We start from the raw sequence: 23,538 nt of genomic DNA, 5'->3' as shown, positions 1-23,538 counted from the left end.
TGCAGGATGTTAGGACTTCAGGTTGACTGTGGTGTATCTGCAGGTCAGGATGTTAGGACTTCAGGTTGACTGTGGTGTATCTGCAGGATGTTAGGACTTCAGGTTGACTGTGGTGTATCTGCAGGTCAGGATGTTAGGACTTCAGGTTGACTGTGGTGTATCTGCAGGATGTTAGGACTTCAGGTTGACTGTGGTGTATCTGCAGGTCAGGATGTTAGGACTTCAGGTTGACTGTGGTGTATCTGCAGGTCAGGATGTTAGGACTTCAGGTTGACTGTGGTGTATCTGCAGGTCAGGATGTTAGAACTTCAGGTTGACTGTGGTGTATCTGCAGGATGTTAGGACTTCAGGTTGACTGTGGTGTATCTGCAGGATGTTAGGACTTCAGGTTGACTGTGGTGTATCTGCAGGTCAGGATGTTAGGACTTCAGGTTGACTGTGGTGTATCTGCAGGTCAGGATGTTAGGACTTCAGGTTGACTGTGGTGTATCTGCAGGTCAGGATGTTAGGACTCCAGGTTGACTGTGGTGTATCTGCAGGATGTTAGGACTTCAGGTTGACTGTGGTGTATCTGCAGGTCAGGATGTTAGGACTTCAGGTTGACTGTGGTGTATCTGCAGGTCAGGATGTTAGGACTTCAGGTTGACTGTGGTGTATCTGCAGGATGTTAGGACTTCAGGTTGACTGTGGTGTATCTGCAGGTCAGGATGTTAGGACTTCAGGTTGACTGTGGTGTATCTGCAGGTCAGGATGTTAGGACTTCAGGTTGACTGTGGTGTATCTGCAGGATGTTAGGACTTCAGGTTGACTGTGGTGTATCTGCAGGTCAGGATGTTAGGACTTCAGGTTGACTGTGGTGTATCTGCAGGTCAGGATGTTAGGACTTCAGGTTGACTGTGGTGTATCTGCAGGATGTTAGGACTTCAGGTTGACTGTGGTGTATCTGCAGGATGTTAGGACTTCAGGTTGACTGTGGTGTATCTGCAGGATGTTAGGACTCCAGGTTGACTGTGGTGTATCTGCAGGATGTTAGGACTTCAGGTTGACTGTGGTGTATCTGCAGGATGTTAGGACTTCAGGTTGACTGTGGTGTATCTGCAGGTCAGGATGTTAGGACTTCAGGTTGACTGTGGTGTATCTGCAGGATGTTAGGACTTCAGGTTGACTGTGGTGTATCTGCAGGTCAGGATGTTAGGACTTCAGGTTGACTGTGGTGTATCTGCAGGATGTTAGGACTTCAGGTTGACTGTGGTGTATCTGCAGGATGTTAGGACTTCAGGTTGACTGTGGTGTATCTGCAGGTCAGGATGTTAGGACTTCAGGTTGACTGTGGTGTATCTGCAGGATGTTAGGACTTCAGGTTGACTGTGGTGTATCTGCAGGACGTTAGGACTTCAGGTTGACTGTGGTGTATCTGCAGGACGTTAGGACTTCAGGTTGACTGTGGTGTATCTGCAGGATGTTAGGACTTCAGGTTGACTGTGGTGTATCTGCAGGTCAGGATGTTAGGACTTCAGGTTGACTGTGGTGTATCTGCAGGTCAGGATGTTAGGACTTCAGGTTGACTGTGGTGTATCTGCAGGATGTTAGGACTTCAGGTTGACTGTGGTGTATCTGCAGGATGTTAGGACTTCAGGTTGACTGTGGTGTATCTGCAGGATGTTAGGACTTCAGGTTGACTGTGGTGTATCTGCAGGATGTTAGGACTTCAGGTTGACTGTGGTGTATCTGCAGGATGTTATGAGTTCAGGTTGACTGTGGTGTATCTGCAGGTCAGGATGTTAGGACTTCAGGTTGACTGTGGTGTATCTGCAGGATGTTAGGACTTCAGGTTGACTGTGGTGTATCTGCAGGATGTTAGGACTTCAGGTTGACTGTGGTGTATCTGCAGGTCAGGATGTTAGGACTTCAGGTTGACTGTGGTGTATCTGCAGGATGTTAGGACTTCAGGTTGACTGTGGTGTATCTGCAGGTCAGGATGTTAGGACTTCAGGTTGACTGTGGTGTATCTGAAGGATGTTAGGACTTCAGGTTGACTGTGGTGTATCTGCAGGTCAGGATGTTAGGACTTCAGGTTGACTGTGGTGTATCTGCAGGATGTTAGGACTTCAGGTTGACTGTGGTGTATCTGCAGGATGTTAGGACTTCAGGTTGACTGTGGTGTATCTGCAGGTCAGGATGTTAGGACTCCAGGTTGACTGTGGTGTATCTGCAGGATGTTAGGACTCCAGGTTGACTGTGGTGTATCTGCAGGATGTTAGAACTTCAGGTTGACTGTGGTGTATCTGCAGGATGTTAGGACTTCAGGTTGACTGTGGTGTATCTGCAGGATGTTAGGACTTCAGGTTGACTGTGGTGTATCTGCAGGATGTTAGGACTTCAGGTTGACTGTGGTGTATCTGCAGGATGTTAGGACTTCAGGTTGACTGTGGTGTATCTGCAGGTCAGGATGTTAGGACTTCAGGTTGACTGTGGTGTATCTGCAGGATGTTAGGACTTCAGGTTGACTGTGGTGTATCTGCAGGTCAGGATGTTAGGACTTCAGGTTGACTGTGGTGTATCTGCAGGATGTTAGGACTTCAGGTTGACTGTGGTGTATCTGCAGGTCAGGATGTTAGGACTTCAGGTTGACTGTGGTGTATCTGCAGGATGTTAGGACTTCAGGTTGACTGTGGTGTATCTGCAGGTCAGGATGTTAGGACTTCAGGTTGACTGTGGTGTATCTACAGGATGTTAGGACTTCAGGTTGACTGTGGTGTATCTGCAGGATGTTAGGACTTCAGGTTGACTGTGGTGTATCTGCAGGATGTTAGGACTTCAGGTTGACTGTGGTGTATCTGCAGGTCAGGATGTTAGGACTTCAGGTTGACTGTGGTGTATCTGCAGGATGTTATGACTTCAGGTTGACTGTGGTGTATCTGCAGGATGTTAGGACTTCAGGTTGACTGTGGTGTATCTGCAGGATGTTAGGAATTCAGGTTGACTGTGGTGTATCTGCAGGTCAGGATGTTAGGACTTCAGGTTGACTGTGGTGTATCTGCAGGATGTTAGGACTTCAGGTTGACTGTGGTGTATCTGCACGACGTTAGGACTTCAGGTTGACTGTGGTGTATCTGCAGGTCAGGATGTTAGGACTTCAGGTTGACTGTGGTGTATCTGCAGGATGTTAGGACTTCAGGTTGACTGTGGTGTATCTGCAGGTCAGGATGTTAGGACTTCAGGTTGACTGTGGTGTATCTGCAGGATGTTAGGACTTCAGGTTGACTGTGGTGTATCTGCAGGTCAGGATGTTAGGACTTCAGGTTGACTGTGGTGTATCTGCAGGATGTTAGGACTTCAGGTTGACTGTGGTGTATCTGCAGGTCAGGATGTTAGGACTTCAGGTTGACTGTGGTGTATCTACAGGATGTTAGGACTTCAGGTTGACTGTGGTGTATCTGCAGGATGTTAGGACTTCAGGTTGACTGTGGTGTATCTGCAGGATGTTAGGACTTCAGGTTGACTGTGGTGTATCTGCAGGTCAGGATGTTAGGACTTCAGGTTGACTGTGGTGTATCTGCAGGATGTTATGACTTCAGGTTGACTGTGGTGTATCTGCAGGATGTTAGGACTTCAGGTTGACTGTGGTGTATCTGCAGGATGTTAGGACTTCAGGTTGACTGTGGTGTATCTGCAGGTCAGGATGTTAGGACTTCAGGTTGACTGTGGTGTATCTGCAGGATGTTAGGACTTCAGGTTGACTGTGGTGTATCTGCAGGATGTTAGGACTTCAGGTTGACTGTGGTGTATCTGCAGGTCAGGATGTTAGGACTTCAGGTTGACTGTGGTGTATCTGCAGGATGTTAGGACTTCAGGTTGACTGTGGTGTATCTGCAGGATGTTAGGACTTCAGGTTGACTGTGGTGTATCTGCAGGATGTTAGGACTTCAGGTTGACTGTGGTGTATCTGCAGGATGTTAGGACTTCAGGTTGACTGTGGTGTATCTGCAGGATGTTAGGACTCCAGGTTGACTGTGGTGTATCTGCAGGATGTTAGGACTCCAGGTTGACTGTGGTGTATCTGCAGGTCAGGATGTTAGGACTTCAGGTTGACTGTGGTGTATCTGCAGGTCAGGATGTTAGGACTTCAGGTTGACTGTGGTGTATCTGCAGGTCAGGATGTTAGGACTTCAGGTTGACTGTGGTGTATCTGCAGGATGTTAGGACTTCAGGTTGACTGTGGTGTATCTGCAGGATGTTAGGACTTCAGGTTGACTGTGGTGTATCTGCAGGATGTTAGGACTTCAGGTTGACTGTGGTGTATCTGCAGGATGTTAGGACTTCAGGTTGACTGTGGTGTATCTGCAGGTCAGGATGTTAGGACTTCAGGTTGACTGTGGTGTATCTGCAGGTCAGGATGTTAGGACTTCAGGTTGACTGTGGTGTATCTGCAGGTCAGGATGTTAGGACTTCAGGTTGACTGTGGTGTATCTGCAGGATGTTAGGACTTCAGGTTGACTGTGGTGTATCTGCAGGATGTTAGGACTTCAGGTTGACTGTGGTGTATCTGCAGGATGTTAGGACTTCAGGTTGACTGTGGTGTATCTGCAGGATGTTAGGACTTCAGGTTGACTGTGGTGTATCTGCAGGTCAGGATGTTAGGACTTCAGGTTGACTGTGGTGTATCTGCAGAACGTTAGGACTTCAGGTTGACTGTGGTGTATCTGCAGGATGTTAGGACTTCAGGTTGACTGTGGTGTATCTGCAGGTCAGGATGTTAGGACTTCAGGTTGACTGTGGTGTATCTGCAGGATGTTAGGACTTCAGGTTGACTGTGGTGTATCTGCAGGATGTTAGGACTTCAGGTTGACTGTGGTGTATCTGCAGGTCAGGATGTTAGGACTCAGGTTGACTGTGGTGTATCTGCAGGATGTTAGGACTTCAGGTTGACTGTGGTGTATCTGCAGGATGTTAGGACTTCAGGTTGACTGTGGTGTATCTGCAGGATGTTAGGACTTCAGGTTGACTGTGGTGTATCTGCAGGATGTTAGGACTTCAGGTTGACTGTGGTGTATCTGCAGGATGTTAGGACTTCAGGTTGACTGTGGTGTATCTGCAGGATGTTAGGACTTCAGGTTGACTGTGGTGTATCTGCAGGATGTTAGGACTTCAGGTTGACTGTGGTGTATCTGCAGGTCAGGATGTTAGGACTTCAGGTTGACTGTGGTGTATCTGCAGGATGTTAGGACTTCAGGTTGACTGTGGTGTATCTGCAGGTCAGGATGTTAGGACTTCAGGTTGACTGTGGTGTATCTGCAGGATGTTAGGACTTCAGGTTGACTGTGGTGTATCTGCAGGTCAGGATGTTAGGACTTCAGGTTGACTGTGGTGTATCTGCAGGTCAGGATGTTAGGACTTCAGGTTGACTGTGGTGTATCTGCAGGATGTTAGGACTTCAGGTTGACTGTGGTGTATCTGCAGGTCAGGATGTTAGGACTTCAGGTTGACTGTGGTGTATCTGCAGGATGTTAGGACTTCAGGTTGACTGTGGTGTATCTGCAGGTCAGGATGTTAGGACTTCAGGTTGACTGTGGTGTATCTGCAGGATGTTAGGACTTCAGGTTGACTGTGGTGTATCTGCAGGACGTTAGGACTTCAGGTTGACTGTGGTGTATCTGCAGGTCAGGATGTTAGGACTTCAGGTTGACTGTGGTGTATCTGCAGGATGTTAGGACTTCAGGTTGACTGTGGTGTATCTGCAGGATGTTAGGACTTCAGGTTGACTGTGGTGTATCTGCAGGACGTTTAGGACTTCAGGTTGACTGTGGTGTATCTGCAGGATGTTAGGACTTCAGGTTGACTGTGGTGTATCTGCAGGTCAGGATGTTAGGACTTCAGGTTGACTGTGGTGTATCTGCAGGATGTTAGGACTTCAGGTTGACTGTGGTGTATCTGCAGGATGTTAGGACTTCAGGTTGACTGTGGTGTATCTGCAGGTCAGGATGTTAGGACTTCAGGTTGACTGTGGTGTATCTGCAGGATGTTAGGACTTCAGGTTGACTGTGGTGTATCTGCAGGATGTTAGGACTTCAGGTTGACTGTGGTGTATCTGCAGGTCAGGATGTTAGGACTTCAGGTTGACTGTGGTGTATCTGCAGGATGTTAGGACTTCAGGTTGACTGTGGTGTATCTGCAGGATGTTAGGACTTCAGGTTGACTGTGGTGTATCTGCAGGACGTTAGGACTTCAGGTTGACTGTGGTGTATCTGCAGGATGTTAGGACTTCAGGTTGACTGTGGTGTATCTGCAGGTCAGGATGTTAGGACTTCAGGTTGACTGTGGTGTATCTGCAGGATGTTAGGACTTCAGGTTGACTGTGGTGTATCTGCAGGATGTTAGGACTTCAGGTTGACTGTGGTGTATCTGCAGGTCAGGATGTTAGGACTTCAGGTTGACTGTGGTGTATCTGCAGGATGTTAGGACTTCAGGTTGACTGTGGTGTATCTGCAGGATGTTAGGACTTCAGGTTGACTGTGGTGTATCTGCAGGTCAGGATGTTAGGACTTCAGGTTGACTGTGGTGTATCTGCAGGATGTTAGGACTTCAGGTTGACTGTGGTGTATCTGCAGGATGTTAGGACTTCAGGTTGACTGTGGTGTATCTGCAGGTCAGGATGTTAGGACTTCAGGTTGACTGTGGTGTATCTGCAGGATGTTAGGACTTCAGGTTGACTGTGGTGTATCTGCAGGATGTTAGGACTTCAGGTTGACTGTGGTGTATCTGCAGGTCAGGATGTTAGGACTTCAGGTTGACTGTGGTGTATCTGCAGGATGTTAGGACTTCAGGTTGACTGTGGTGTATCTGCAGGATGTTAGGACTTCAGGTTGACTGTGGTGTATCTGCAGGATGTTAGGACTTCAGGTTGACTGTGGTGTATCTGCAGGATGTTAGGACTTCAGGTTGACTGTGGTGTATCTGCAGGTCAGGATGTTAGGACTTCAGGTTGACTGTGGTGTATCTGCAGGATGTTAGGACTTCAGGTTGACTGTGGTGTATCTGCAGGATGTTAGGACTTCAGGTTGACTGTGGTGTATCTGCAGGATGTTAGGACTTCAGGTTGACTGTGGTGTATCTGCAGGTCAGGATGTTAGGACTTCAGGTTGACTGTGGTGTATCTGCAGGATGTTAGGACTTCAGGTTGACTGTGGTGTATCTGCAGGATGTTAGGACTTCAGGTTGACTGTGGTGTATCTGCAGGATGTTAGGACTTCAGGTTGACTGTGGTGTATCTGCAGGTCAGGATGTTAGGACTTCAGGTTGACTGTGGTGTATCTGCAGGATGTTAGGACTTCAGGTTGACTGTGGTGTATCTGCAGGTCAGGATGTTAGGACTTCAGGTTGACTGTGGTGTATCTGCAGGATGTTAGGACTTCAGGTTGACTGTGGTGTATCTGCAGGATGTTAGGACTTCAGGTTGACTGTGGTGTATCTGCAGGTCAGGATGTTAGGACTTCAGGTTGACTGTGGTGTATCTGCAGGATGTTAGGACTTCAGGTTGACTGTGGTGTATCTGCAGGTCAGGATGTTAGGACTTCAGGTTGACTGTGGTGTATCTGCAGGACTGTTAGGACTCCAGGTTGACTGTGGTGTATCTGCAGGTCAGGACGTTAGGACTTCAGGTTGACTGTGGTGTATCTGCAGGTCAGGACGTTAGGACTTCAGGTTGACTGTGGTGTATCTGCAGGATGTTAGGACTCCAGGTTGACTGTGGTGTATCTGCAGGATGTTAGGACTTCAGGTTGACTGTGGTGTATCTGCAGGATGTTAGGACTTCAGGTTGACTGTTGTATCTGCAGGATGTTAGTTCAGGGTTGACTGTGGTGTATCTGCAGGTCAGGATGTTAGGACTTCAGGTTGACTGTGGTGTATCTGCAGGTCAGGATGTTAGGACTTCAGGTTGACTGTGGTGTATCTGCAGGATGTTAGGACTTCAGGTTGACTGTGGTGTATCTGCAGGTCAGGATGTTAGGACTTCAGGTTGACTGTGGTGTATCTGCAGGATGTTAGGACTTCAGGTTGACTGTGGTGTATCTGCAGGATGTTAGGACTTCAGGTTGACTGTGGTGTATCTGCAGGTCAGGATGTTAGGACTTCAGGTTGACTGTGGTGTATCTGCAGGTCAGGATGTTAGGACTTCAGGTTGACTGTGGTGTATCTGCAGGATGTTAGGACTTCAGGTTGACTGTGGTGTATCTGCAGGATGTTAGGACTTCAGGTTGACTGTGGTGTATCTGCAGGATGTTAGGACTTCAGGTTGACTGTGGTGTATCTGCAGGTCAGGATGTTAGGACTTCAGGTTGACTGTGGTGTATCTGCAGGATGTTAGGACTTCAGGTTGACTGTGGTGTATCTGCAGGTCAGGATGTTAGGACTTCAGTTTGACTGTGGTGTATTGACTGTGGTGTATCTGCAGGTCAGGATGTTAGGACTTCAGGTTGACTGTGGTGTATCTGCAGGTCAGGATGTTAGGACTTCAGGTTGACTGTGGTGTATCTGCAGGATGTTAGGACTTCAGGTTGACTGTGGTGTATCTGCAGGATGTTAGGACTTCAGGTTGACTGTGGTGTATCTGCAGGTCAGGATGTTAGGACTTCAGGTTGACTGTGGTGTATCTGCAGGATGTTAGGACTTCAGGTTGACTGTGGTGTATCTGCAGGTCAGGATGTTAGGACTTCAGGTTGACTGTGGTGTATCTGCAGGATGTTAGGACTTCAGGTTGACTGTGGTGTATCTGCAGGATGTTAGGACTTCAGGTTGACTGTGGTGTATCTGCAGGATGTTAGGACTTCAGGTTGACTGTGGTGTATCTGCAGGATGTTAGGACTTCAGGTTGACTGTGGTGTATCTGCAGGTCAGGATGTTAGGACTTCAGGTTGACTGTGGTGTATCTGCAGGTCAGGATGTTAGGACTTCAGGTTGACTGTGGTGTATCTGCAGGATGTTAGGACTTCAGGTTGACTGTGGTGTATCTGCAGGTCAGGATGTTAGGACTTCAGGTTGACTGTGGTGTATCTGCAGGATGTTAGGACTTCAGGTTGACTGTGGTGTATCTGCAGGAGGATGTTAGGACTTCAGGTTGACTGTGGTGTATCTGCAGGATGTTAGGACTTCAGGTTGACTGTGGTGTATCTGCAGGATGTTAGGACTTCAGGTTGACTGTGGTGTATCTGCAGGTCAGGATGTTAGGACTTCAGGTTGACTGTGGTGTATCTGCAGGTCAGGATGTTAGGACTTCAGGTTGACTGTGGTGTATCTGCAGGATGTTAGGACTTCAGGTTGACTGTGGTGTATCTGCAGGATGTTAGGACTTCAGGTTGACTGTGGTGTATCTGCAGGTCAGGATGTTAGGACTTCAGGTTGACTGTGGTGTATCTGCAGGTCAGGATGTTAGGACTTCAGGTTGACTGTGGTGTATCTGCAGGTCAGGATGTTAGGACTTCAGGTTGACTGTGGTGTATCTGCAGGATGTTAGGACTTCAGGTTGACTGTGGTGTATCTGCAGGATGTTAGGACTTCAGGTTGACTGTGGTGTATCTGCAGGTCAGGATGTTAGGACTTCAGGTTGACTGTGGTGTATCTGCAGGTCAGGATGTTAGGACTTCAGGTTGACTGTGGTGTATCTGCAGGATGTTAGGACTTCAGGTTGACTGTGGTGTATCTGCAGGTCAGGATGTTAGGACTTCAGGTTGACTGTGGTGTATCTGCAGGTCAGGATGTTAGGACTTCAGGTTGACTGTGGTGTATCTGCAGGTCAGGATGTTAGGACTTCAGGTTGACTGTGGTGTATCTGCAGGATGTTATGACTTCAGGTTGACTGTGGTGTATCTGCAGGATGTTAGGACTTCAGGTTGACTGTAGTGTATCTGCAGGTCAGGATGTTAGGACTTCAGGTTGACTGTGGTGTATCTGCAGGATGTTAGGACTTCAGGTTGACTGTGGTGTATCTGCAGGTCAGGATGTTAGGACTTCAGGTTGACTGTGGTGTATCTGCAGGTCAGGATGTTAGGACTTCAGGTTGACTGTGGTGTATCTGCAGGATGTTAGGACTTCAGGTTGACTGTGGTGTATCTGCAGGATGTTAGGACTTCAGGTTGACTGTGGTGTATCTGCAGGTCAGGATGTTAGGACTTCAGGTTGACTGTGGTGTATCTGCAGGATGTTAGGACTTCAGGTTGACTGTGGTGTATCTGCAGGTCAGGATGTTATGACTTCAGGTTGACTGTGGTGTATCTGCAGGATGTTAGGACTTCAGGTTGACTGTGGTGTATCTGCAGGATGTTAGGACTTCAGGTTGACTGTGGTGTATCTACAGGATGTTAGGACTTCAGGTTGACTGTGGTGTATCTGCAGGTCAGGATGTTAGGACTTCAGGTTGACTGTGGTGTATCTGCAGGATGTTAGGACTTCAGGTTGACTGTGGTGTATCTGCAGGATGTTAGGACTTCAGGTTGACTGTGGTGTATCTGCAGGATGTTAGGACTTCAGGTTGACTGTGGTGTATCTGCAGGATGTTAGGACTTCAGGTTGACTGTGGTGTATCTGCAGGATGTTAGGACTTCAGGTTGACTGTGGTGTATCTGCAGGATGTTAGGACTTCAGGTTGACTGTGGTGTATCTGCAGGATGTTAGGACTTCAGGTTGACTGTGGTGTATCTGCAGGTCAGGATGTTAGGACTCCAGGTTGACTGTGGTGTATCTGCAGGATGTTAGGACTTCAGGTTGACTGTGGTGTATCTGCAGGATGTTAGGACTTCAGGTTGACTGTGGTGTATCTGCAGGATGTTAGGACTTCAGGTTGACTGTGGTGTATCTGCAGGTCAGGATGTTAGGACTTCAGGTTGACTGTGGTGTATCTGCAGGTCAGGATGTTAGGACTTCAGGTTGACTGTGGTGTATCTGCAGGATGTTAGGACTTCAGGTTGACTGTGGTGTATCTGCAGGATGTTAGGACTTCAGGTTGACTGTGGTGTATCTGCAGGTCAGGATGTTAGGACTTCAGGTTGACTGTGGTGTATCTGCAGGATGTTAGGACTTCAGGTTGACTGTGGTGTATCTACAGGATGTTAGGACTCCAGGTTGACTGTGGTGTATCTGCAGGATGTTAGGACTTCAGGTTGACTGTGGTGTATCTGCAGGTCATGTTAGGACTTCAGGTTGACTGTGGTGTATCTGCAGGATGTTAGGACTTCAGGTTGACTGTGGTGTATCTGAAGGATGTTAGGACTTCAGGTTGACTGTGGTGTATCTGCAGGATGTTTAGGACTTCAGGTTGACTGTGGTGTATCTGCAGGATGTTAGGACTTCAGGTTGACTGTGGTGTATCTGCAGGATGTTAGGACTTCAGGTTGACTGTGGTGTATCTGCAGGATGTTAGGACTTCAGGTTGACTGTGGTGTATCTGCAGGATGTTAGGACTTCAGGTTGACTGTGGTGTATCTGCAGGATGTTAGGACTTCAGGTTGACTGTGGTGTATCTGCAGGATGTTAGGACTTCAGGTTGACTGTGGTGTATCTGCAGGATGTTAGGACTTCAGGTTGACTGTGGTGTATCTGCAGGATGTTAGGACTTATAGGTTGACTGTGGTGTATCTGCAGGATGTTAGGACTTATATGTTGACTGTGGTGTATCTGCAGGACGTTAGGACTTCAGGTGTGTGATTTATGGCTCCCTCCTCCATCAGGCCAAGACCGCAGGTAAAGACGCAGTTCCTCACCAGAAGTCTCCAGCCATCCCCATCAACAAGGAACCTGCCAGGAAGTTTGGTAATTCATTCATTAATAACATCACATGATTTTATATGATTATATTATAATCATTATATGATTCATAACAATCAGACATTATATGATATATACCACAATCAGACATTATATGATTTATACCACAATCAGACATTATATGATATATAACACAATCAGACATTATATGATATATACCACAATCAGACATTATATGATTTATAACAATCAGACATTATATGATATATAACAATCAGACATTATATGATATATAACAATCAGACATTATATGATATATACCAATCAGACATTATATGATATATAACAATCAGACATTATATGATATATACCACAATCAGACATTATATGATATATACCACAATCAGACATTATATGATTTATACCACAATCAGACATTATATGATTTATAACAATCAGACATTATATGATATATAACAATCAGACATTATATGATATATAACAATCAGACATTATATGATATATAACACAATCAGACATTATATGATTTATAACAATCAGACATTATATGATATATAACAATCAGACATTATATGATTTATAACAATCAGACATTATATGATTTATAACAATCAGACATTATATGATATATAACAATCAGACATTATATGATTTATACCACAATCAGACATTATATGATATATAACAATCAGACATTATATGATTTATAACAATCAGACATTATATGATATATAACAATCAGACATTATATGATATATAACAATCAGACATTATATGATTTATAACAATCAGACATTATATGATATATAACAATCAGACATTATATGATATATACCACAATCAGACATTATATGATTTATACCACAATCAGACATTATATGATATATACCACAATCAGACATTATATGATTTATAACAATCAGACATTATATGATTTATAACAATCAGACATTATATGATATATAACAATCAGACATTATATGATATATACCACAATCAGACATTATATGATATATACCAATCAGACATTATATGATTTATACCACAATCAGACATTATATGATATATAACAATCAGACATTATATGATTTATACCACAATCAGACATGATATGATTTATAACAATCAGACATTATATGATTTATAACAATCAGACATTATATGATTTATAACAATCAGACATTATATGATATATAACAATCAGACATTATATGATTTATACCACAATCAGACATTATATGATTTATAACAATCAGACATTATATGATTTATAACAATCAGACATTATATGATATATAACAATAAGACATTATATGATTTATAACAATCAGACATTATATGATATATACCACAATCAGACATTATATGATATATACCACAATCAGACATTATATGATATATACCACAATCAGACATTATATGATATATACCACAATCAGACATTATATTACATTTACATTTACATTTAAGTCATTTAGCAGACGCTCTTATCCAGAGCGACTTACAAATTGGTGCATTCACCTTATGACATCCAGTGGAACAGTCACTTTACAATAGTGCATCTAAATCTTAAAGGGGGGTGAGAAGGATTACTTTATCCTATCCTAAGTATTCCTTAAAGAGGTGGGGTTTCAGGTGTCTCTGGAAGGTGGTGATTGACTCCGCTGTCCTGGCGTCGTGAGGGAGTTTGTTCCACCATTGGGGAGCCAGAGCAGCGAACAGTTTTGACTGGGCTGAGCGGGAACTGTACTTCCTCAGTGGTAGGGAGGCGAGCAGGCCAGAGGTGGATGAACGCAGTGCCCTTATTTGGGTGTAGGGCCTGATCAGAGCCTGGAGGCACTGAGGTGCCGTTCCCCCTCACAGCTCCGTAGGCAAGCACCATGGTCTTGTAGCGGATGCGAGCTTCAACTGGAAGCCAGTGGAGAGAGCGGAGGAGCGGGGTGACGTAAGAGAACTTGGGAAGGTTGAACACTAGACGGGCTGCGGCGTTCTGGATGAGTTGTAGGGGTTTAATGGCACAGGCAAGGAGCCCAGCCAACAGCGAGTTGCAGTAATCCAGACGGGAGATGACAAGTGCCTGGATTAGGACCTGCGCCGCTTCCTGTGTGAGGCAGGGTCGTACTCTGCGGATGTTGTAGAGCATGAACCTACAGGAACGGGCCACCGCCTTGATGTTAGTTGAGAACGACAGGGTGTTGTCCAGGATCACGCCAAGGTTCTTAGCGCTCTGGGAGGAGGACACAATGGAGTTGTCAACCGTGATGGCGAGATCATGGAACGGGCAGTCCTTCCCCGGGAGGAAGAGCAGCTCCGTCTTGCCGAAGTTCAGCTTGAGGTGGTGATCCGTCATCCACACTGATATATATTATATGATATATACCACAACCAGTCCTCTCTCCCCAGTGGTGACCAGTCCTCTCTCCCCAGTGGTGACCAGTCCTCTCTCCCCGGTGGTGATCAGTCATCTCTCCCCTGTGGTGACCAGTCCTCTCTCCCCAGTGGTGCCCAATCCTCTCTCCCCAGTGGTGACCAGTCCTGCTCCCCGGTGGTGACCAGTCCTCTCTCCCCTGTGGTGACCAGTCCTCTCTCCCCAGTGGTGATCAGTCATCTCTCCCCTGTGGTGACCAGTCCTCTCTCCCCAGTGGTGACCAGTCCTCTCTCCCTAGTGGTGACCAGTCCTCTCTCCCCTGTGGTGACCAGTCCTCTCTCTCCCTATGTGATGTGTAGCTCCGGTGGTGACCAGTCCTGCTCCCCCTGCTGCTGAGGTGGTGAAGTCATCAGTGTTGCCTCAGGTAGACATCGTACCCAGCAGTAACATCAAGGATATCATCAGACAGTACGACACTCCTCCGCCCGTGACTGATGCCCTACCGCCCGGCAAGAGGTCAGAGGTCACACACACACAGTGCTCAGCATCATGAAAACTCTATTCTGACTCCAGACTACTCTGCTTCTATTCAGTTTCCATTCAGCTTCTATTACATTTGCATACATATTCTATTCATCCTTATTCAGTCCGTTTTATTCAGTCATTCTTTTTTCCCTTTTATTTCACCTTTATTTAACCAGGTATTGATATATTATATATATAACCCTTTATTTAACCAGGTAGGTTAGTTGAGAACAAGTTCTTGTTTACAACTGCGACCTGGCCAAGATAAAGCAAAGCAGTGCGACACAAACAACAACACAGGAGTTACACATGGAATAAACAAACATACAGTCAATAACACAATAGAAAAAGTCTATATACAGTGTGTGTAAATGAGGTAAGATTAGGGAGGTAAGGCAATAAATATGCCGTATTGGCGAAATAATGACAATTTAGCAATTAAACACTGGAGTGATCGATGTGCAGAAGATGAATGTACAAGTAGAGGTACTCAGCAATAACATAAATAACAGTATGGGGATGAGGTAGTTGGGTGAGGTAGGTAGTTGGATGGGCTGTTTACAGATTGGCTGTGTACAGGTGCAGTGATCTGTGAGCTGCTCTGACAGCTGATGCTTAAAGTTAGTGAGGGAGATGTGAGTCTCCAGCTTCAGAGATTTTTGTAGTTCTTTCCAATCACTGGCAGCAGAGAACTGGAATTAAAGGCGGCCAAAGGAGGTGTTGGCTTTGGGGGATGACCAGTGAGATATACCTGCTGGAGCGAGTGCTATGGGTGGGTGCTGCTATGGTGACCAGTGAGCTGAGATAATGCGGGGCTTTATCTAGCAGAGACTTGTAGATGACCTGGAGCCAGTAGGTTTGGCGACGAATATGAAGCGAGGGACAGCCAATGAGAGCATACAGGTAGCAGTGGTGGGTAGTGTATGGGGCTTTGGTGACGAAACGAATGGCACTCTGATAGACTGCATCCAATTTGCTGAGTAGTGTGTTGGAGGCTATTTTGTAAATGACATCGCTGAAGTCAAGGATTGATAGGATAGTCAGTTTTACGAGGGTATGTTAGGCAGCGTGAGTGAAGGATGTTTTGTTGTGAAATAGGAAGCAAATTCTAGATTTAATTTTGGATTGGAGATGCTCAATATGAGTCCGGAAGGAGAGGGTTATGGGGGTGTCTTGGGCAACTTGCTGTGGGGGGTGCAGAGCTGTTGACCGGGGTAGGGGTAGCCAGGTGGAAAGCATGGCCAGCAGTAGAATGCTTATTGAAATTCTCTATTATCGTAGATTTATCAGTGTTAACAGTGTTTCCTAGCCTCAGGGCAGCTGGGATGAGGTGCTCTTATTAGTCATGGACTTTTTGGAGTTTGTAATACAGGATGCATATTCCTGTTTGAAAAGCCTTGGCTTTTCTAACTGTCTGTGTATATTGGTGTCTAACTTCCCTGAAAAGTTGCATATCACGGGGGCTATTCTATGCTAATGCAGTCCGCCACAGGATGTTTTTGGGCTAGTCGAGGGCAGTCAGGTCTGGAGTGAACCAAGGGCTATATCTGTTCCTGGTTCCAAATGTTTTGAAAGGGGTATGCTTATTTAAGATGGTGAGGAAGGCATTTTTAAAGAATAACCAGGCATCCTCTACTGACGGGATGAGGTCAATATCCTTCCAGGATACCCGGGCCAAGTCGATTAGAAAGTCCTGCTCGCTGAAGTGTTTAAGGGAGCGTTTGACAGTGATGAGTGGAGGTCGTTTGAACGCAGACCCATTATGGATGCAGGCAATGAGGGTGCCGTTTGGGGCTGTTTGGTAGTCACTACTACAGTAGGCGAGCAGGGGACACAGCGTTCAGAAAAGTTAGTGGGCCGGGGCTAGTAGATGGTTCTGCAGCGACATTGTAACAGAATTGCCTGTTGAGACCACATCAGGCGATCACGTCGGCAGTCCAGTCGTGATGGATCGGCGGGGCTCCGTGTCGAAAATAAAGGGTCAGGGCCAATTGGCAAAGGAGGTATTGTAGCCCTATAATTTGCTGGTATATGGGTCTAGCTCGAGGCTAGCTCAAGGCTAACTGGTGCTTGCTTCGGGACGGAGCCATTAGCTAACAGTAGCCAGTCGTTTGCAGCTAGCTAGCTGCGATGATCCGGAGTAATGATCCGGAGCGGCAGGAATCCGGTGATGTGGTGGAGAGAAGCAGTCCGATATGTTCTGGGTTGATATTGCGCTGTGCAGACTGGCAGGTGATTGTCCGAGCTAAGAATGGCTGATGACGGGGGAAAAAGGTGAGGTTCATGTCCTTATTCAGTCTTATTCAGTCAGTCTTATTTAGTCTTATTTAGTCTTATTCAGTCTTATTCAGTCTTATTCAGTCGTATTCAGTCAGTCTTATTTAGTCTTATTCAGTCTTATTCTGACAGTCTTATTTAGTCCTATTTAGTCTTATTCAGTAGTATTCAGTCATATTCAGTCAGTCTTATTTAGTCCTATTTAGTCTTATTCAGTCGTATTCAGTCTTATTCAGTCAGTTTTATTCAGTCAGTCTTATTCAGTCAGTCTTATTTAGTCAGTTTATTCAGTCAGTCTTATTCAGTCAGTCTTATTCAGTCAGTCTTATTTAGTCTTATTCAGTCAGTCTTATTTAGTCAATTTCAGTCAGTCTTATTTATTCTTATTTAGTCTTATTTAGTCAGTTTATTCTGTCAGTCTTATTCTGTCAGTCTTATTTAGTCCTATTCAGTCAGTCTTATTCAGCCAGTCTTATTCAGTCAGTCTTATTTAGTCTTATTCAGCCAGTCTTATTCAGTCTTATTCAGTCAGTCTTATTCAGTCAGTCTTATTTAGTCAGTCGTATTTAGTCAGTCTTATTCCGTCAGTCTTATTTAGTCTTATTCAGTCAGTCTTATTCAGTCAGTCTTATTCAGTCATATTCAGCCAGTCTTATTTAGTCAGTCTTATTTAGTATTATTCAGTCAGTCTTATTCAGTCAGTCTTATTTAGTCAGTCTTATTTAGTCAGTCTTATTTAGTATTATTCAGTCAGTCTTATTCAGTCAGTCATATTCAGTCAGTCTTATTCAGTCCGTCTTATTCAGTCAGTATTATTCAGTCAGTCTTATTTAGTCAGTCATATTCAGTCAGTCTTATTCAGTCAGTCATATTCAGTCAGTATTATTCAGTCAGTATTATTCAGTCAGTCTTATTTAGTCAGTCTTATTCAGTCAGTCATATTCAGTCAGTCTTATTCAGTCAGTCTTATTTAGTCAGTCTTATTTAGTCAGTCTTATTTAGTATTATTCAGTCAGTCTTATTCAGTCAGTCATATTCAGTCAGTCTTATTCAGTCAGTCTTATTTAGTCAGTCTATTTAGTCTTATTCAGTCAGTCTTATTCAGTCAATCTTATTCAGTCAATCTATTTAGTCTTATTTAGTCAATCTATTTAGTCTTATTTAGTCAATCTATTTAGTCTTATTTAGTCAATCTATTTAGTCTTATTTAGTCAGTCGTTTTCAGTTATATTCAGTCCTCATGTCCTCTATGTGTAGGAGACCAGAGGGGAAGTTTATGAAGATGCAGAATCCTCGTGATGAAGCTCTACAGATCCTCAAACCTCAGATGGACAACCCAACACCACAGGTACACACACACACACGCACGCACGCACGCACGCACTCACTCACTCACTCACTCACTCACTCACTCACTCACTCACACACACAAACACACACGCTCTCTCACACACACACACACACGCACGCACGCAGGCAGGCAGGCAGGCAGGCAGGCACGCACGCACGCACTTACGCACACACACGCACACACACGCACGCACGCACTCACTCACTCACTCACTCACACAAACACACACGCTCTCTCACAAACACACTCTCTCACACACACACCCACACGCTCACACACTCACACAGAGATAAACATGTACCCAACACTCTGGTATCTCTATCCAGCCCAAGCGTCCGTTAGGCCCAAGCTCCTCTACGATGGCTCTAAAGGAAGCAGGGACTAACCCCACCAAGAGGGCCAAGAAGAGGGCCCCTGAACGCCCTCAACCACTCCCTCTACCAGGTACAACACTGACAGACAGTTTGATGTGCGGCTGGTTTTTGATTGACAGCTCTAAAGAACCAATGACTATGGATAGTTGTTTAGTGACAACTCTTAGGGCCAATGGCTGTGTCTGTGATAGAGTGACAGCTCTAAGAACCAATGGCTGTGTGTGTAGTTGCTGACTGACAGATCCAAGAACCAATGGCTGTGGCTATACGTCAACGACAATTATAGGAACCAATGGCTGTGTGTCTCGTTGTTGAATGACATCTCTAAGGACCAATGGCTGTGTGTGACTGTTGAGTGACAGCTCAAATATCCAACTACTGTGTGTTTGTGTGGAGTGACAGCTCTTTGAGCCAATGGGCTGTGTGTCGGGTTGTTGAGTGACAACTCTGTGAGCCAATGGGCTGTGTGTCTGGTTGTTGAGTGACAGCTGTGTGCTCCAATAGTATCGCGAGAGCTGCCAGTGGAGGCGGAGACTATTCAGACCCAGCTCCATCGCAGCACAACACAAGAACACTACACCTACACCAACGTACCCTGGAAGATCTACATCAGGAAGGAGGTACAAACACACACACACACACACACAAACCCACACCACCCACACACACACACACACACACACACACACACACACACACACACACACACACACACACACACACACACACACACACACACACACACACACACACACACACACACACACACACACACACACACACACACACACACACACACACACACAGAGCTGTTCTTGGACTTGGTGCTCCGGTACCGCTTGCCGTGCAGGTAGCAGAGAGAACAGTCTATGACTAAGATGGCTGGAGTCTTTGACAAATCTTTGTGCCTCCCGCTGACACCGCCTGGTATAGAGGTACAGGATGGCATGAACCTTGACCCTGGTGATGTACTGGGTCGAACGCACTAACCTCTAATAGCCGTCAGGATGCTCTCGATGGTGCAGCTGTAAAACCTTTTGGGGATCTGAGAACCCATGCCAAATCATTTCTACCCTAAAGACAGCTTCAAACATCCCCTGGTGCTATGTGTTCTACCCTAAAGACAGCTCCAACCATCCCCTGGTGCTATGTGTTCTACCCTAAAGACAGGTTCAACCATCCCCTGGTGCTATGTGTTCTACCCTAAAGACAGCTCCAACCATCCCCTGGTGCTGAACCTCATGTTGAGTTCTAACGTCAGTGTGTTCCTGGTTTCAGGTGTTCTACCCTAAAGACAGCTCCAACCATCCCCTGGTGCTATGTGTTCTACCCTAAAGACAGCTTCAACCATCCCCTGGTGCTATGTGTTCTACCCTAAAGACAGCTCCAACCATCTCCTGGTGCTATGTGTTCTACCCTAAAGACAGCTTCAAACATCTCCTGGTGCTATGTGTTCTACCCTAAAGACAGCTTCAAACATCCCATGGTGCCATGTGTTCTACCCTAAAGACAGCTCCAACCATCCCCTGGTGCTATGTGTTCTACCCTAAAGACAGCTTCAAACATCTCCTGGTGCTATGTGTTCTACCCTAAAGACAGCTCCAACCATCCCCTGGTGCTGAACCTCATGTTGAGTTCTAACGTCAGTGTGTTCCTGGTTTCAGGTGTTCTACCCTAAAGACAGCTTCAACCATCCCCTGGTGCTGGACCTCATGTTGAGTTCTAACGTCAGTGTGTTCCTGGTTTCAGGTGTTCTACCCTAAAGACAGCTTCAAACATCTCCTGGTGCTATGTGTTCTACCCTAAAGACAGCTCCAACCATCCCCTGGTGCTGAACCTCATGTTGAGTTCTAACGTCAGTGTGTTCCTGGTTTCAGGTGTTCTACCCTAAAGACAGCTTCAACCATCCCCTGGTGCTATGTGTTCTACCCTAAAGACAGGTTCAACCATCCCCTGGTGCTGAACCTCATGTTGAGTTCTAACGTCAGTGTGTTCCTGGTTTCAGGTGTTCTACCCTAAAGACAGCTTCAACCATCCCCTGGTGCTGGACCTCATGTTGAGTTCTAACGTCAGTGTGTTCCTGGTTTCAGGTGTTCTACCCTAAAGACAGGTTCAACCATCCCCTGGTGCTGAACCTCATGTTGAGTTCTAACGTCAGTGTGTTCCTGGTTTAACATATGAATTCTACCCTAAAGACAGCTTCAACCATCCCCTGGTGCTATGTGTTCTACCCTAAAGACAGCTCCAACCATCCCCTGGTGCTGGACCTCATTTTGAGTTCTAACGTCAGTGTGTTCCTGGTTTCAGGTGTTCTACCCTAAAGACAGCTTCAACCATCCCCTGGTGCTGGACCTCATTTTGAGTTCTAACGTCAGTGTGTTCCTGGTTTCAGGTGTTCTACCCTAAAGACAGCTATCAACCATCCCCTGGTGCTGGACCTCATTTTCAAACAGGTGGGACAGTTGTTTTTTAATAACATATTGAATTGGCATAATATATATATCATATTATCATATTCCTGTTATCATATTCCTGTAACACTGTTATCATATTCCTGTAACACTGTTATCATATTCCTGTGACACTGTTATCATATTCCTGTGACACTGTTATCATATTCCTGTAACACTGTTATCATATTCCTGTTATCATATTCCTGTATCACTGTTACCATATTCCTGTTATCATATTCCTGTAACACTGTTATCATATTCCTGTATCACTGTTATCATATTCCTGTTATCATATTCCTGTTATCATATTCCTGTAACACTGTTATCATATTCCTGTATCACTGTTATCATATTCCTGTTATCATATTCCTGTAACACTGTTATCATATTCCTGTAACACTGTTACCATATTCCTGTTATCATATTCCTGTAACACTGTTATCATATTCCTGTAACCCTGTTATCATATTCCTGTTACCATATTCCTGTAACACTGTTACCATATTCCTGTTATCATATTTCTGTATCACTGTTATCATATTCCTGTTACACTGTATCACTGTTACCATATTCCTATATCACTGTTATCATATTCCTGTAACACTGTTATCATATTCCTGTATCACTGTTATCATATTCCTGTATCACTGTTATCATATTCCTGTTATCATATTCCTGTAACACTGTTATCATATTCCTGTTATCATATTCCTGTATCACTGTTATCATATTCCTGTAACAATGTTACCATATTCCTGTAACAATGTTACCATATTCCTGTATCACTGTTATCATATTCCTGTAACACTGTTATCATATTCCTGTATCACTGTTATCATATTCCTGTAACACTGTTATCATATTCCTGTTATCATATTCCTGTATCACTGTTATCATATTCCTGTAACACTGTTATCATATTCCTGTAACACTGTTATCATATTCCTGTAACACTGTTATCATATTCCTGTTATCATATTCCTGTATCACTGTTATCATATTCCTGTAACACTGTTATCATATTCCTGTTATCATATTCCTGTATCACTGTTATCATATTCCTGTATCACTTTTGTTATATTCCTGAAACAATGTTACCATATTCCTGTATCAATGTTATCATATTCCTGTTATCATATTCCTGTTATCATATTCCTGTAACACTGTTATCATATTCATGTTATCATATTCCTGTTATCATATTCCTGTTATCATATTCCTGTTACACTGTTATCATATTCCTGTAACACTGTTATCATATTCCTGTAACACTGTTATCATATTCCTGTAACACTGTTATCATATTCCTGTAACACTGTTATCATATTCCTGTTATCATATTCCTGTATCACTGTTATCATATTCCTGTTACACTGTTATCATATTCCTGTTATCATATTCCTGTTAAATTCTGTTATCATATTCCTGTAACACTGTTATCATATTCCTGTAACACTGTTATCATATTCCTGTAACACTGTTATCATATTCCTGTTATCATATTCCTGTATCACTGTTATCATATTCCTGTTATCATATTCCTGTATCACTGTTATCATATTCCTGTTATCATATTACTGTATCACTGTTATCATATTCCTGTTATCATATTCCTGTTAAACTGTTATCATATTCCTGTAACACTGTTATCATATTCCTGTAACACTGTTATCATATTCCTGTAACACTGTTATCATATTCCTGTTATCATATTCCTGTATCACTGTTATCATATTCCTGTTATCATATTCCTGTATCACTGTTATCATATTCCTGTTATCATATTCCTGTATCACTGTTATCATATTCCTGTTATCATATTCCTGTTATCATATTCCTGTTAAACTGTTATCATATTCCTGTAACACTGTTATCATATTCCCGTAACACTGTTATCATATTCCTGTAACACTGTTATCATATTCCTGTTATCATATTCCTGTATCACTGTTATCATATTCCTGTTATCATATTCCTGTATCACTGTTATCATATTCCTGTTATCATATTCCTGTTATCATATTCCTGTAACACTGTTACCATATTCCTGTAACACTGCTATCATATTCCTGTAACACTGTTATCATATTCCTGTTATCATATTCCTGTTATCATATTCCTGCTACAATATTCCTGCTACACTGTTATCATATTCCTGTAACACTGTTATCATATTCCTGTAACACTGTTATTATATTCCTGTATCACTTTTGTTATATTCATGTACCTCTAACACTAACACCTTTCTCCTCTCTCTCATCCTCTCTCTTCCTTTCTCTCCTCTCTCCTCTCTCCTCTCCTCCCTTCATCCTTTCTCCACTCTCCTCCTCTCTCTCCTCTGCTCCTCTCTCCCCCTCTCCTCCTCTCTCCTCCTTCCTCCTCTCTCATCTCCTCTTCTCTACTCTCTCCACT

General features: G+C 44.4%; 1 protein-coding gene across 1 annotated transcript in view; it reads left to right on the top strand.

Moving 5' to 3' along the window:
• Window positions 1–23,538, top strand: part of LOC124021679 (unconventional myosin-XV-like) — a gene marked incomplete at its 3' end in the record, with an annotated part of 187,428 nt that overhangs the window by 119,982 nt on the left and 43,908 nt on the right. Inside the window, 6 exon segments of the mRNA XM_046336788.1 lie at window positions 11,721–11,802; window positions 14,506–14,662; window positions 18,206–18,296; window positions 18,626–18,743; window positions 19,178–19,293; window positions 20,338–20,390. Of these exon segments, the coding sequence (XP_046192744.1) occupies window positions 11,721–11,802; window positions 14,506–14,662; window positions 18,206–18,296; window positions 18,626–18,743; window positions 19,178–19,293; window positions 20,338–20,390 (617 nt within the window).

The sequence above is a fragment of the Oncorhynchus gorbuscha genome, unplaced genomic scaffold, assembly GCF_021184085.1.
Source record: "Oncorhynchus gorbuscha isolate QuinsamMale2020 ecotype Even-year unplaced genomic scaffold, OgorEven_v1.0 Un_scaffold_1159, whole genome shotgun sequence".
NCBI classification, from domain to species: Eukaryota; Metazoa; Chordata; class Actinopteri; order Salmoniformes; family Salmonidae; genus Oncorhynchus; species Oncorhynchus gorbuscha.
Note: the sequence above shows the minus strand (reverse complement) of the source record. Positions and strands in the feature narration are given on the sequence as shown.